The 14,545-nt window shown below is 41.7% G+C and overlaps 1 protein-coding gene across 1 annotated transcript in view; it reads left to right on the forward strand.

The window, feature by feature from the left end:
• LOC122798379 (DENN domain-containing protein 3-like) overlaps positions 1-14,545 on the forward strand; it is a 1,373,701-nt gene that overhangs the window by 670,785 nt on the left and 688,371 nt on the right. The window contains exon 15 of the mRNA XM_044067263.1: positions 9,246-9,335. Coding sequence (XP_043923198.1) covers positions 9,246-9,335 — 90 coding nt within the window. The remainder of the gene's footprint in view (positions 1-9,245; positions 9,336-14,545) is intronic.

A 14,545-nucleotide genomic window follows, 5' to 3' on the forward strand; every position in this document is an offset into this window, starting at 1 on the left:
AAGGCAGTTTTCCCCACTGTTAGTCGCACATGGATAGTCTCTGATGCTTTGTGCTTTGCCACTAACCTGGAGGTGTGGGTATCTTTGACGAATATTGATACTCCCTCCTTTTGTGGTTCGGTCCAAGTTTTGGGGCCGAAAAGCATGGTATGAGGTATAACCTGGTAGTGCTGGGGTGCTCTCAGGAGCCTTGAACCAGGTTTCTGTTACTGCACAGATATCGATCATCTCCATGCTAAGGAGTTTCGAGTGCATGCATCTTGAGGTTTAGACTTCTGGCATTGAGTAGCATTACTCTTAGTTTCTTATCCCTTGTGATACCTATGGAGGTGGGTTTGTCTTTGAGTCTTGTCTAAAAAGGCACTATGGGAGTAGCAAGAGCCTTTGCCAATATCCAAAAGCCCAGGGTGACAGGTGCAAGCCGTCCCTAGCAAAGCATTGTGGCTTGTCGAGCATGTCATCCCAGGTTGACAGGCACTGGATCCCCTTTGAATGATACCAATACTTAAGCCAATTGTTGAAATTGATCATCTTCATAATGTGGCATCATTCTTGGTGAGAGTAAGATGCTACTCAAGGTCAGGGTCATACCAGCCTGGGCTACATGCTCAGCGAGCTCCTCTATGTCTCTTTTCATGTAGTCCAGGGAGGTATGTCTCAGGTCATTCACACCAGCATGGACAATAACTGAGTCATATTTGTACTTGCCTTGGAGTGACCTGAATGCTTGTGTTATGTGGCGGATCCTAGCGCCCGACAGGCAGCTCACCGTGACCTTCTTCTTGTTCAGCCTGGTGAGCGGGATGTCATTGTGCCTGATGATAGAGTCACCTATTACAAGTGTATCAGGTGTGTTGTTTAGCCTTAAGGGCTGTGACTGTTTGGCACACTGGCTTTGTGAGCTATGTGTTGCACGTGTTTTGTTTTGGGGTAACAGTTGCTTGGGTGTCTGCTTTGGAGGTCTCTGCTGCTTAGACAGATTTTTATTTAGAGCCTTGAGTATGTTTTTGTGTGTTTATGTGTTTGGTTTGCTGTCGTGGTAGGTCTCTGTGAGACTGGAATTGTAGTGAGTGTGGTTTCCTTCCCTTCCTGACTGGTTACGCCACTACTGAGTTGAGAGAGCTTAGCCTCCAGTATGGCTATATGGTTGCATCTCTCACATGTGTTGGAATTTGTTGGGAGGAGGAGAGGGTTGTATGTGTGCATGAGGCAGTTGTAACATTGCCTCAAGATTCCCAGATTCACCAGCTGGACCGGAGAGGAGATTGACAACTGACCTTTGGACATGCTAAAATAGTATTGGGAATTCCTTTATAATTGAAAAAAAGGGCTAATGGAGAACAAGGTACTCAAGGGGAGTTTGTGAGGGTATAGTGCTTTTAATTTTTTAGTGCTGACTTATATAATTGCTATAGTGAGCAAGTGCCAGGTAACTTAAATGCAAAAATGGCAATCAGTAACTTTCTTTCAAGTGAAACAAGGAAATAAGTACAGTAAGCAATGCAGATATCACTAGGGATCCACAGAAGCGCTGAAAAGCCGCGTTTTAGGTGGAATTAGCGTGTCAGGAAAATAACAAGCAAACAAACAACAAGCATACAAACAAAGCTAGATTCAGCAAACCTGGATCTAGTCTATGCTACAGCAAACAAGGTGTACCAATTTCAGTAAGAAACAGTTCAGATATGCAGGCACTATAAGCCTTTAACCAGAAATTCCCAGCTCAGAAGGGCAGAGTCCAGCCTCTCCTCCCACAAGAATGCAGACCACAAACCTTCTTAATGTAAAATAACTGGCCTGAAGCCCAAGTGCTCAAACCAGAACTAATATACTTTTAGAATAACAGACACTGAGCCCTCAATCAGCAGTTCCCAACTTAGAAGGATGTAAGCTACCTGTCCTGCCACCACAGTGCAGGCCACAAACCTTCCTAATGTAAAACAACTGGTCTGAAGCCCAAGTGCTTAATCCAAAAGACTTAGAATGATAGCTACACTTTAATCAAGTTACTACCAAGCAGTAACAAATACAATTGAATACTTTAAAGAATGCCTGGATTAGTGCTCAATTTATACAAACAAAGCTAGATTCAGCAGGCCTGGATCTAGTCTATGCTACAGCTACAGAATGCCTGAATTAGTGCTCAAGTTATACAAACAAAGCTAGATTCAGCAGGCCTGGATCTAGTCTATGCTACAGCAAACAAGGTGTACCAATTTCATTAAGAAGCAGTTTAAATATGCAGGCACTGTAAGCCTTTAACCAGAAATTCAAAGCTCAGAAGGGCAGAGTCCAGCCTCTCCTCCCACAAGAGTGCAGACCACAAACCCTTCTAATGTAAAATAACTGGCCTGAAGCCCAAGTGCTTAAACCAGAATTAATACACTTTTAGAATAACAGACACCGAGCCCTCAATCAGCAGTACCCAACTTAGAAGGATGTAAGCTACCTGTTCTGCCACCACAGTGCAGTCCACAAACCTTCTTAATGTAAAACAACTGGTCTGAAGCCCAAGTGCTTAAACTAAAAGGCTTAGAATGAGATACACCAAGCAGTAATAAATACAATTGAGTACTTTTAAGATGGCCTAAAAGCAAAATAAAGTAGGAAGAAACACAAATACAGTAAAAGCAGATACATTTTTTCAGAAAAGTAGCAAAACAGTAGTAAAAACAATTCACATGCAGTGCAAGCTGGCACACTTGAGTATGTAGCAATATTAGTCCACACACAGTTTGAAAAAATGTAATTAAATTAAAAAGGACTAAAAGCAAGTGCAGAAAGGGTTTATTAGGTAGAATGCGGTAAAGAGATGGGACTGGGGGAGTGTCCTAGATCAAATCTACAGTGGGGCAGGCACTGCAAAAGCCACCAAATTTAAACTACCACCAAGAACGGGGGGTGGACCAGTTTCAACAGAGATGTGAGGAATCAGAGTGCAAATTTATCACTCAGAGACTCCCTATGCTGTGGAATAAAATCCCGGTCCATGTGAGGCAGAGCACCTCGCTGGCTCTGTTCATGAGAAATCTTGACCTGTGGATGGGAGATCGTAGGTTTACCCCGGGAATCATCTCTGTGTCACTGCTGGACAGAGGCACAACAAACTAATGGGCACAGTATTTTTTCATATAAGGGGGTTATTTTAATTTAATTAAATTAAATTTGGGCTAGGCTTGTAAATGCCTTAGGGCAGATGGCCTAGTATAAACCTATGAACCTATGAACCTATATTTGCAGAACAGTAAGACAACAGATATCTAAGCAACAATTTAGCTCTATAATACAGAATAATACAGAAAAATATACTCAGCTCTATATATTTGCAGATAGTCTTGTAAGGCTGTCTCTCAACACACAGGTTCCGCTTTAAAATGTTAAAAGAGGCAAAAGCAAAATAAGGTAATAAAGTAGGAAGAAACACAAATACAGTAAGGCAGATGAAGTGCAAATTTTTTTTTTTTTTTTGAGATGGAGGAAACAGAGCAGATTAAGATACTATAGGGGAATGCCCTTCCCATACCATTCTGGATCTTGAATGATGGGCTGCTATGCTGTTGTGTTCAGTAAGGGATTACAAAATACTCTGCAAAGATTATGTTTATCTGTTTCCAACATTGAAGGAAAAGTTTACACTGTAAAAGAACTGGAGGGAAAAGAGATACCTTTAGATACTGGTGTAGACACAATCATCCATACACATACTATTTCAAGTCTGATGTTAACTGAAGAACAGTTTTCTGGCTGGTTTATCATTTGCAGGTAATAGTCCAAGGGCATCTCTGTTGTAGTAACAAAATCTCAAAAAAGATTTACAATTCTGATAAGTACTTTGCATAGTAACTGTACTCTGTACCTGTTTTGTTCCTATAAAGGTTTTTACCTGTATGTTTTCACTTCCCTTTTAAGAAATTTTCCCCACGTGCAGGAAGTTATCTTTTCTGAACTAGACTGATGTTTTCTGCACAACTATTACTTTACTTTTAATTATTTTCTTTGCTTATTTTACAGTCTGCTTAAAGCACACAGTGTATAGATCAGAGCATTCATTTGTGTATCTTCTTCCTTTAGGAACAGGAGCTGCTGTTCTTCAGAGAAACTGCTAAAGGTGCATACCACAGAAGAGAGTGGAAGCATGTGTACACACACACACACACACACACACACACACACACACACACACACACACACACACACACACACACAGTGCTGTAATAGTAAAAGTAAGACTTATTTCTCAAACCTAAGCATTTTGAAAAACTTTGTCACCTGTTCTCAAACTCAGATAACTAAAGATAGACAAAAGATGCTAAAAATGAAAAATATTTTCAGATTGTGATGTGATTATTGATGTAGTTATTGGCCGTTTTGGCAATCTCTTCCATATCTCTCAACTTTCTGATTTGAAAGCCTATATTTGCACTTGTTCTGTCCTGTAACTCATCTAGTGCAGATACAGAGTCTTAGTTTTAGCACTTAAATTTGCTTGTTTGTGCTCAGCTCTTGTTCAAAACTTGTAAGCACTAAATAAGCTACTAATTACTATAGCACTCAACCTTCCTCATTACCTAGAGGAAAACAGTTTTTGTACTTACTTTTCTCATTTGCTTAGAGAAAAACAGCTCCTGTACTCACTTTCCTCACATCTAAAGGAAAATAGTTTTTTATTCAGGTATGTCCAAGGGTCAGCTTCCAGTGTTCTCTCCTGTCTATCTGATGAATCTGGGCATCTTGAGGCAATGTAGAAATTGCCTCATGTACACAGACAACCCTCTCCTCCTACCACCCAACACTATAATCTGTGAGAGATACACTTATCTAGCCAAAATGGAGGTAGAGCTCTCTCCAACCAAGACTGAACTTGACAGTCATGAGGAGAAGTAAACATTTGCACCACACCACACTCATCACATAGTGTCACTAAATCTATACCACCAAAATCCACACATAGTAATACAAAAACATTTGCGGAGGCTATCAATAATAATCTGTCTAAGCAACAGAGACCTCCAAAGCAGAAACACAAGCAACTTCCATCCCCCAACACAACCCAAATGACACATAGCCCACAGACTCAGGGTGTCACTCAACCACAGTCAATAAGGCAAAACAACGTACCCAACACACTAGTCATAGGTGACTATATAGTCAGGCACACTGATGTCCCACTCACCAGGCTAAACAAGAAGAAGGTTACTGTCAGCTGCCTGTCGGGTGCCAGGATCCGCCACATAACCCACGCACTCAGGTCAGTCCACAAGTACAAATATGACTCTGTCATTGTCCATGTTGGTGTGAATGATCTGAGACATACCTCCCTGGACTGCATGAAAAGAGACATGGAAGAGCTCTCCAGTCTTGTAGCCCAGGCAGGTATGACCCTAGCCCTGAGTAGCATTCTGCCATTACCCAGAATGATACCACAATACAAGGACAAAATGATTGACTTCAAAAATTTGCTAAGCTTCTGATGTCATTCTAAGGGGATCCAGTATCTGTCTGCTTGGGATGACATGGTCGACAGACTACGATGCTTTGCCACAGATGGCCTGCACCTGTCGCCGCTGGGATTCTGGATACTCGCTAAGGCTCTTGCTGCCCTATAGTGCCTTTTTTAGGCAAGGTTCAGATGACAAATTCACCACTGTAACAGGAACAGGCAAGCAAAAACTGAGGGTAATGCTACACAATGCTAGAAGTCTAAATCTTATAATGCACTCACTTGAGGCACTCCTTAAAATGGAGAACATCGATATCTGTGCAGTGACTGAGACCTGGTTCAAGGCTCCAGAGAGCACCCCTGCACTATCAGGCTATAATTCATACCACACTTTTTGGCCATGTAACCACCAAAGGCGGAGGTGTGTCCATATTCATTAAGGATATCCACACCTCCAAGCTTGTTGCTCAGCATAATGCATCCAAGGTTATCCAAGTGCAACTAACTCTGGACAAAACTGCAGTCCAAATTGTAGCTTGCTACAGATCCCCCACCATGCCCCAGGATTCCCTCCTCTTTTCTTGATGTACTGGAAAATATTAGGGTTCAACCAAACACCCTAATAATGGGCGACTTCAACTACCCCACCATTAACTGGGAAAACAACTTGTGTACCAACTCCTTAGCTCAACGCTTTCTGGAATTCATAAACTCCAATGCCCTGGATCAACTTATCCACACTCCCACCAGGGGCAACAATATCCTAGACCTAGTCATTACCAACATGAGTGACTGGTGTTCCACAACTGAAGTCAACTCCTTGTTGGTCCGATCGACCATAAGCTAATCACCCTTGATATCCACATCCCGCCCCACCCCCATTAAGGAAATCGTGGTAAAAATTTCTCCAAAGCCAACTTCATGCTTCTTAAGACAGAAGTGGTGAACTTCATGACACCCATGCAGATGGACAATACAGTTACTACTGCTGAATCCTGCACAAATGCACTCTATAAGCACTTACACGAGTGCAATGATTGTGCTATCCCAAACAGAACCAAGATGCTATCCTCCAAACAAAGGAAGCCAATCTGGTGGTCCCATGCCATAAATAAACTGTACAACAGAAGGAAGAAACTGTTGCAAAAGAGAGTAAAATCCCATGAGTGAAGGAGCTCCCTGGTCAGCCTCAGTAAGAAGCTGAGATCCCTTATAAGATCCTCCAAAGCTAGCTATGAAAACAAAATCTCCACTAATTCTAAGGACAACCACAAAGCATTCTATAGCTATATCAAGAATCTCGATGGCAACACCCAGATCTGCTCTGAGTTACAGCACAATGGCATGAAAATTACAGAACCAACTGATATTGCCAACATCCTGGCAGATAGGGTCAGTGCTAACTTAACCCTCCCCACCCCCTAAAGGGCCCATATCTATACAGGAAGAATGCAGAGTCCCTGTAATCACAACTACGCAGGTAAAAGCTGTACTCTCTAAAGCCAAAAACACAGCATCCATGGGACCGGACAACATCCCAGGCTGTGTTTTACACGAACTTCAGAACAAACTGGCTCCCCACTTAAGCACCATGTTCAATAATAGCCTCGCATCAGGCTTTGTGCCCACTGAATGGCGCACAGCAACAGTTACTCCACTCCACAAAGGGGGAGCCACCACTGATCCCAGGAACTATCGCCCTATTAGCCTGACGAGTCTGGTCTGCAAGGCCATGGAATGTATCATCATGGAACTCATAAACAAAGACATTTGTAACCTCCAAACTCTGGATCCCACCCAGTTCGGGTTTGCGAAAGGCAGATCATGCCTCCTGAGCCTGATCGACTTCTTTGAGGCAGTCACCAAAGCTGTAGATGAGGGTAAGGTGGTTCATACAGCCTATCTTGACCTCACCAAGGCTTTCGACATCATCCCCCATTCTGGAATTATAGCTAAACTCACTAAACTAGGTATAAATCCGTACGTCACAAGATGGGTTGCCAACTGGCTTACTGACAGAACCCACACTGTAAAAGTTGCAGACTCCAAATGTGACCTCAAAGCAGTGAAAAGTGGACTACCACAGGGTTCCGTCCTGGGACCTGTCCTGTTTGGTATCTACTTCTCTGAAGTACAGGCTAACACAGAAGGCCTCTGGCTAACGAAGTTTGCAGATGACTGCAAACTAGGAGCCATAGTCAAGTCCCCAAATGACGTGGACATCCTACAGAAGGGCCTCGCTGAGATAGATGCCTAGTGTCAGAGCCATGGCCTCAAGCTCAATGCCAAAAAGTGCACTGTCATCCCTTTGGTATAAACTCTGCACCCATGAACTACCACATAGGTAGCAATCTACTTAACACCGAATGTGTGATAAGAGACCTTGGGGCCCAGGTGGACAGTAGTCTCTCCTTTGATAGTCACATCGCCACAGTAGTCAGGAAGTTATTCTACATGGCACACCTCATCATAAAAGGGTTCTCATCCAGGAAAAAAGAGGTCATTGTTCCCCTCTACTCGACACTCATTAGACCCATTATAGAATACAACGCCCCTTTTGGAATGTACCTCACAAGACATCTGCAGCAGCTGGAAAGGCCATAGAAGTACCTCACAAAGAGGATTACTGGGCTCAAACAAATGTCCTACACTGACCGCCTCAAAAAACTCCAGCTTTACTCCTAGCATATCGCCTACTGTGAGGTGATCTCTGCCTAATATATAAAGCTATGTCAAACCTGAGCTGTTGGACATGCTACACCTAAAGAAATCCTAATCTCTCCGAGATACGCACTCTAGGGACCTAAACCTTGTCACCATAATAAACAGGACATTCTGGAGGGATAGATTTCTGTCCCAGAGACTTCCCATACTCTGGAACAGGCTACCCATCTACATCAAGCAAAGTTCTTCATTAGCACTCTTCAAGAAAAATCTTGAGTGGATGGGAAATAGGAAATACACCCCGGGGATCACTTCTGTGTCTTTGCTCGACAGTGGCAGAGGAAAATAACTTTCTTGGGTGGCATAAGCCAGGGAACCTTGTTGGCTAGGCTTATGTACCTACCTATGAACCTCTGTCTATAGTTCAAAACTTGAATGGTTTCAAAATAGGATTCATTTAATTTTTTTTAAGTGCATCTCATTAAATGCATCATAACTCCAGAGTTTTGTCTTTCATGTAAAATGATTTAACTGCCCTTGATCAATTGTGGTATTTTAATCATAAAGTAATGCCTATTTCATTTATTAGAGGATATATATCTGCCTTGTGTGTTTTTGGTGCATGATGTCTGGGTACATTTTCTACAGCTTTACACCACGGAGTACCATACTGTGATTAAATAGCGTACATATATTTAAAACATTTTTAAATTTATTATGTAAATAGTAGTATGTTTGTGTGATATGTTTTTGCAGATGGGATTACAGACTTTTATACTTCAATGTATTGTCTTCAGATAACACATAAGGATGATGTACAGTTGCAAGTGTACATAGGATGACTGCCTGACTATCCATTAAGTTTACTTGTTAAATAACTATTCCACATAAATATATTTGCCAAGGCTCTGACAGTTGTAAATACTTCATAGCAGTGTACTTCAAGATATGCTAAACTGTTGTTCTTGACTTGCATTCAGAATGTTGAAGTACTTTTTACTGAAATGGCATTGGTGGTGGTCTCAGCATGTAGTCCCATGGAACGTTTAATGCCCCTTGACACTCATAGTCTCTATTTACTGATGCCTCATGTGTATAATTTTTCATTCTGAAGTCTTAATTTCTACTCCATTTAAATCAGGAAGAAGTGAATGTGATTGTCAAGGCACGGATATACAACACAGCGATCCAGATTCAAATTCTGTGTTTTATGTTTCACATCAGCAAAGTGGTAAGTAATACAAACCTTCCATATTTTTGTTGTCTGATAGAGCTGAATATCTGTTACTGTTGTGACCCTTTCAGCTTGCAGTGAGATCTTTTGTCTAGAGAGGCCTAGCTGTTTTCTTTGTGGCAGGAAGTAACTCAGTCTGGTTTAATCTAGCTAAAAGCATTCCTGCAAAACTGTTATTTTTGATGGGATAATTCAGCTGGTTTCTGTTTCACTGCCTTTAATAGCCAGTGTTTTAAATCAGATATACTTGTTTGCTCAAGCTGTTCAAAGCTGCAGAGAGAGACTGGCCTTCTGCCCTGCTGTGATATTGGAAAAAGATAAGTGTTTATTTTCAATTGTCTTCTGCACTTCTGTTTTACTACATATCTTTGTAATCTGTACAACTGTTTTTTCCCTCCCAGCCACACAGTTGTTGTGGTGGTCTTAAATCTTGGTGGCTTTGAGTAGCCCGCCTCTGGTGTAAAGTTGATACTGGCCACTCCCCCCAGTCACATTACATCAGCTCATTCTGCTGTTTATAGTGAGAACTTAGTAAAGGCCCACCCCTTTAGCTTCTGTACCTTGAATTATCTCATTATCTTCTGTCTCTTCACTTTCTGCTGAAAAAAAAACTGTACCTCTTTCTACTCCATTTTGCTGTTTGCCATATTTATTACTGTTTGTTGGTAGCCTCACCAAATTGATGACATTATTCTACTGAATTGCTGCTTTATTAGTGCTGTCTGATACTGTTGTGAAATGTGATCTATTGTTTCAAAGTAATGTACTGCATTTTACTGCATTTTGTTGCTGTTTAACTGTATTTTTTCATACTGCAAGTGCTACTCTTTTGACTATAAGTGATTAATCTGTGCTTCATTGTGATTTTTTTCTTACTGAGTTCTTAACCTTAAAATTGAGTAAAACTAGGCTCTCTCTACAGGATCAAACTCTTCCTCTCTCCTGCAGCTAGAATAACTATTGCTCACATCCATCTAATTTCTACTCTCCTCTATGCCTCACCCATATATACTAATCTCTCTAAAAACAACCTTAATAAATTGGAAAACTCCTACAATAACATAGCCAGATTTGCTACAGATAACCCTTTCAGAACCCACCACTGTTTTAATCTAAAGCAGCTAGGATGGCTTGAATTACAAAATCAGCTTAAATTCCACCAACTGACCATTGCCCATAAAACCCTTTACCAACCTACCAATACCCCTATACTATCTACCCTCATTACCCCCTACAACAATCTAAAGACCTTACGATCATCACATAAACTTCTTGTAAATATTTGTAAATCAAACAACAGGGCTGGGGACTCTCTTTTCTCTAATACTGTTGGAAAGTCCTGGAACCTTCTTCCTAACAAACTTTCCTCTCTTCCCTCTATATCACTCTTTAAAACCAAACTGAAACTTTTCCTCAGAATACACTGGTTGTGCCCCTGTACTAAACCTGACCGATCAACTAGCTCTTCTTACTTGGTTCAACCTACCCTCCTCTTCTCAGTAATCAAGTTCCTTTTTTTAATAACAACTTACCTTGTACTTCTGTACTATTACTTACATCTTCAGAATCACATTAAGGTGAATACTTTTACTAATATATTGTATAATTTCAGCTCCTACTTTTTCTTTATGACTGCTTGTATACTAATATATTGTATAATTCAACTGCCATCTTTTTCTTTATGATGTATTGCAACTACATTTTGTATTGTACTAATTGCATCTGTATATTTTGCACTATGTTATGAATGAATGACCTCTTTGATTATTCTCTGTACTGCACCTGCGATGTTCATTGTATACATTCATTTTTGTATATGTGATTTTGTTTGTTTCCTCGGAGCTTATCTCCCCGGGCCTCTACTGAAAATGGACATATATCCAGTTAGACTAGCCTGGTCAACAAATGTAAAATAAATAATAAATAATAAATAAATAGTCTAAATACAGGTCTGAAGCATCCAGAGCTTCAGCTGCACGGTTTTAAACCCTTTTTGAGGTATTCCAGCTATAAATTAACATTTTTTATGCAAAAAAAAAAAAAAAAAAAAAAAAAAAAGTTCTAAGCTTGTCTTCTGTCTTTCCTGTTACTAGAGTAGTCCAGATACAGATTTGCTGTATCCAGGACTGTTTTGTAAGTTTCTGAGTTCCCCAGACCTTTCTGTATTAGAAGGAAGCATTCCAGCTTATCACTGGGCGTGGTAAGCACTAGATAGCCTATCTACCACAAGAGGAGTGGTTTCTTGCTCTGAAATTGTAGTTTATTGGCCATTTGGGCAGTTTTTTCTGTCCCTTTCAACTTTCTTTCTCTCTTGCACTTTAATAAGCTTATTTGCCTAGCACTTCATCAGGCTTTTTGTAGCAATTATTGTAGCACATGTAAGTGCTGTCAGCACTAGTGGTCCTATAAGGAAACAGCCTCCAGTACTTAGTAATGATGACCATCCCTCCTGGTATGTCTAAAAGTCAGTTTCCTGTGCATTCTCCTATTAACCTGGTGAACTTGGGCATTCTGAGGCAGTGTAGCAACTGCCTCATGTACACAGACAACCCCCTCCTCTTACCTCCCAACACTCAGACTTGTGAAAGATGTGCTTATATCTCCAAACTGGAAGACATGCACTCTAAAGCCAAGACCAGAATAGCTGGTCAAGAGGAGAAGGTCAAGACCTGCACCACACCACATGGAGCACATAGCTTTCCAGAACACCCACCATCACTGCCCTCACATAAAAACACAAACCACACACCCACCTTCGCGGAGGCTCTCAATAGAAATCTACCCAAACAGCAGAGACCTCCAAGACAGAAATGCACTTGACCACCACAACACAGCACAAACCACAAGACACATAGCTCACCTACACAGTGTGCCCCTCAACCTAAGCCCCTAAGGCAAAACAGCTTGCCCAATACAATAAACTTAGGTGACTCAATTGTGAGGTACACTGATGTCCCACTCACTAGACTGAATAAGGAGAAGGTAACAGTCAGCTGTCTATCAGGTGCCAGAATCCAACACATAACACACTCACTCAGGTCACTCCACAACAAGTACAAGTATGACTCTGTCATTGTCCATGTGGATGTGAATGACCTGAAATGCACCTCCCTGGACTACATGAAAAGAGACATGGTGGAGCTCTCAGATTATGTGGCCCAGGCAGGTATGATCCTAGCCCTGAGCAGCATCCTACCATTGCCCAGAATGATACGACAGTACAAACAGAAAACGATTGACTTCAACAGTTGGCTAAGTTTCTGGTGTCATTCTAAGGGGATCCAGTATCTGTCTGCTTGGGATGACATGATTGACAGAACTCAATGCTTTGCAGGAGATGGCCTGCATCTGTCACCCCTGGGTTTCCGGGTACTGGCTAAGGGTCTTGCCACCCCTACAGTGCCTTTTTTAGGTGGTGTTCTGCAGATCAAATTACCACTATAACAGCTATAAATAAATGCAATCTGAGGGTCATGCTGTTCAATGCTAGAAGTCTAAATCTCAAGATGCATACGCTCAAAGCACTCCTCAGAATGGAAAACATTGACATTTGTGCTGTAACGGAGACCTGGTTTAAAGAAGCATAATGCACCCCTGCACTACCAGGCTATAACTCATTCCACAACTTTCAGCCCCAGAACATGGACCAAAGTTCCAAAGATGGTGCTATCTCCATATTCATAAAGAATATTCACAACTCCAGACTAGTAGCCAAGCACAACACATCTAAGATACTCAAGGTACAACTAACATTGGATAAGATGGCAATTCAGATTGTAGCCTGCTGTAGGTCCCCAACCATGTCCCAAGACTTTCACTCCACATTGCTAAGCACCCTGGAAACTATTAAGATCCAACACAACACTCTCATACTAGGTGATTTCAACTACCCCTCTATCAACTGGGAAAACTACTCATGCACCAATGCACTGGCTCAACACTTCCTGGTTTTCATCAATTCCAGTGCCCTGGACCAGCTCATTCTCACTCCCATTAGAGAAAGCAACATCCTTGACCTGGTTATTACTAACTTGGGCAACCATTGCTCTACACCAATAGTCATTTCCTCCTTGGCTAGATCTGACCACGAACTAATCACCATGAAAATCCACATCTCACCCACATTCCCCTGCCAAGGTATCCACCATGAAAAACTTCTCCAAAGCTGACTTTGGACTCCTAAAAACAGAGGTGGCTAACTTCATGGCACCTATGCCAATGGAAAATAGATGCATGACTAGCGAATCATACACCAATGCACTGTATGAACACGTACATAAATGCATGGAATGGGCCATACTCAACAGAACCAAGACACTCTCCTCCAAAAAAAAGGAAACCAATCTGGTGATCCCCTGCCATTAATAAACTCTACAACAGAAGGAAGAAACTGTTGTAGAAAAAGGTGAAGTCCCAAGACTAGAAAAATTCCCTTATTAGCCTCAACAAAAAGTTGAGATCCCTCATCAAAACCTCCAAAGCCAACTATGAAGGCAACATTGCGGCAGACACTAAAAACAACTACAAAGTATTCTATAGTTATATCAAGAATCTCCATGGCAATACCCAGAGTTGCTCTGAGTTACTGCACAATGGTACCTCCTATACTGAGCCAACAGATACTGCCAACATACTGGCTGACAGATTCAGTGCCAATTTTACACCCCCCCCCCACGAAAGGACCAATGTCAATACCAGAAGAATGCCAGGCACCCAGCATTACTGCAGCAGAGGTTAAAGCTGCATTGTCCAAGACCAAGAATACAGCTTCCATGGGTCCCAACAATATCCCTGGCTGTGTTCTACATGAATTACAAAGTGAACTGGCACCACAACTGTGTGCTCAGTTCACCCACAGCCTCACCTCAGGCTTTGTCCCTACCATATGGCGCACTGCTACAGTCATCCCTCTCCATAAAGGAGGAGCGACTACAGACCCTAGAAATTGTCACCCCATTAGCTTGATGAGTCTGATATGTAAGGCTATGGAGTGCATAATCAGGAACCTAATTAACAAGGATATAGGGAATCTCCAAACTCTAGATCCCACACAGTTTGGTTTTGTGAAAGGTAGATCATGCCTGCTCAACCTGGTTGACTTCTTTGAGTCAGTCACCAGAGCTGTGGATGAAGCTAAGGCAGTTCATACAGCCTACCTCGATCTGGCCAAGGCCTTTGATACCATTCCTCACTCAGGAATTATTGAT

The sequence above is a fragment of the Protopterus annectens genome, chromosome 3.part1 (assembly GCF_019279795.1).
Source record: "Protopterus annectens isolate FY-2018-M chromosome 3.part1, PAN1.0, whole genome shotgun sequence".
Classification (NCBI taxonomy): Eukaryota; Metazoa; Chordata; order Ceratodontiformes; family Protopteridae; genus Protopterus; species Protopterus annectens.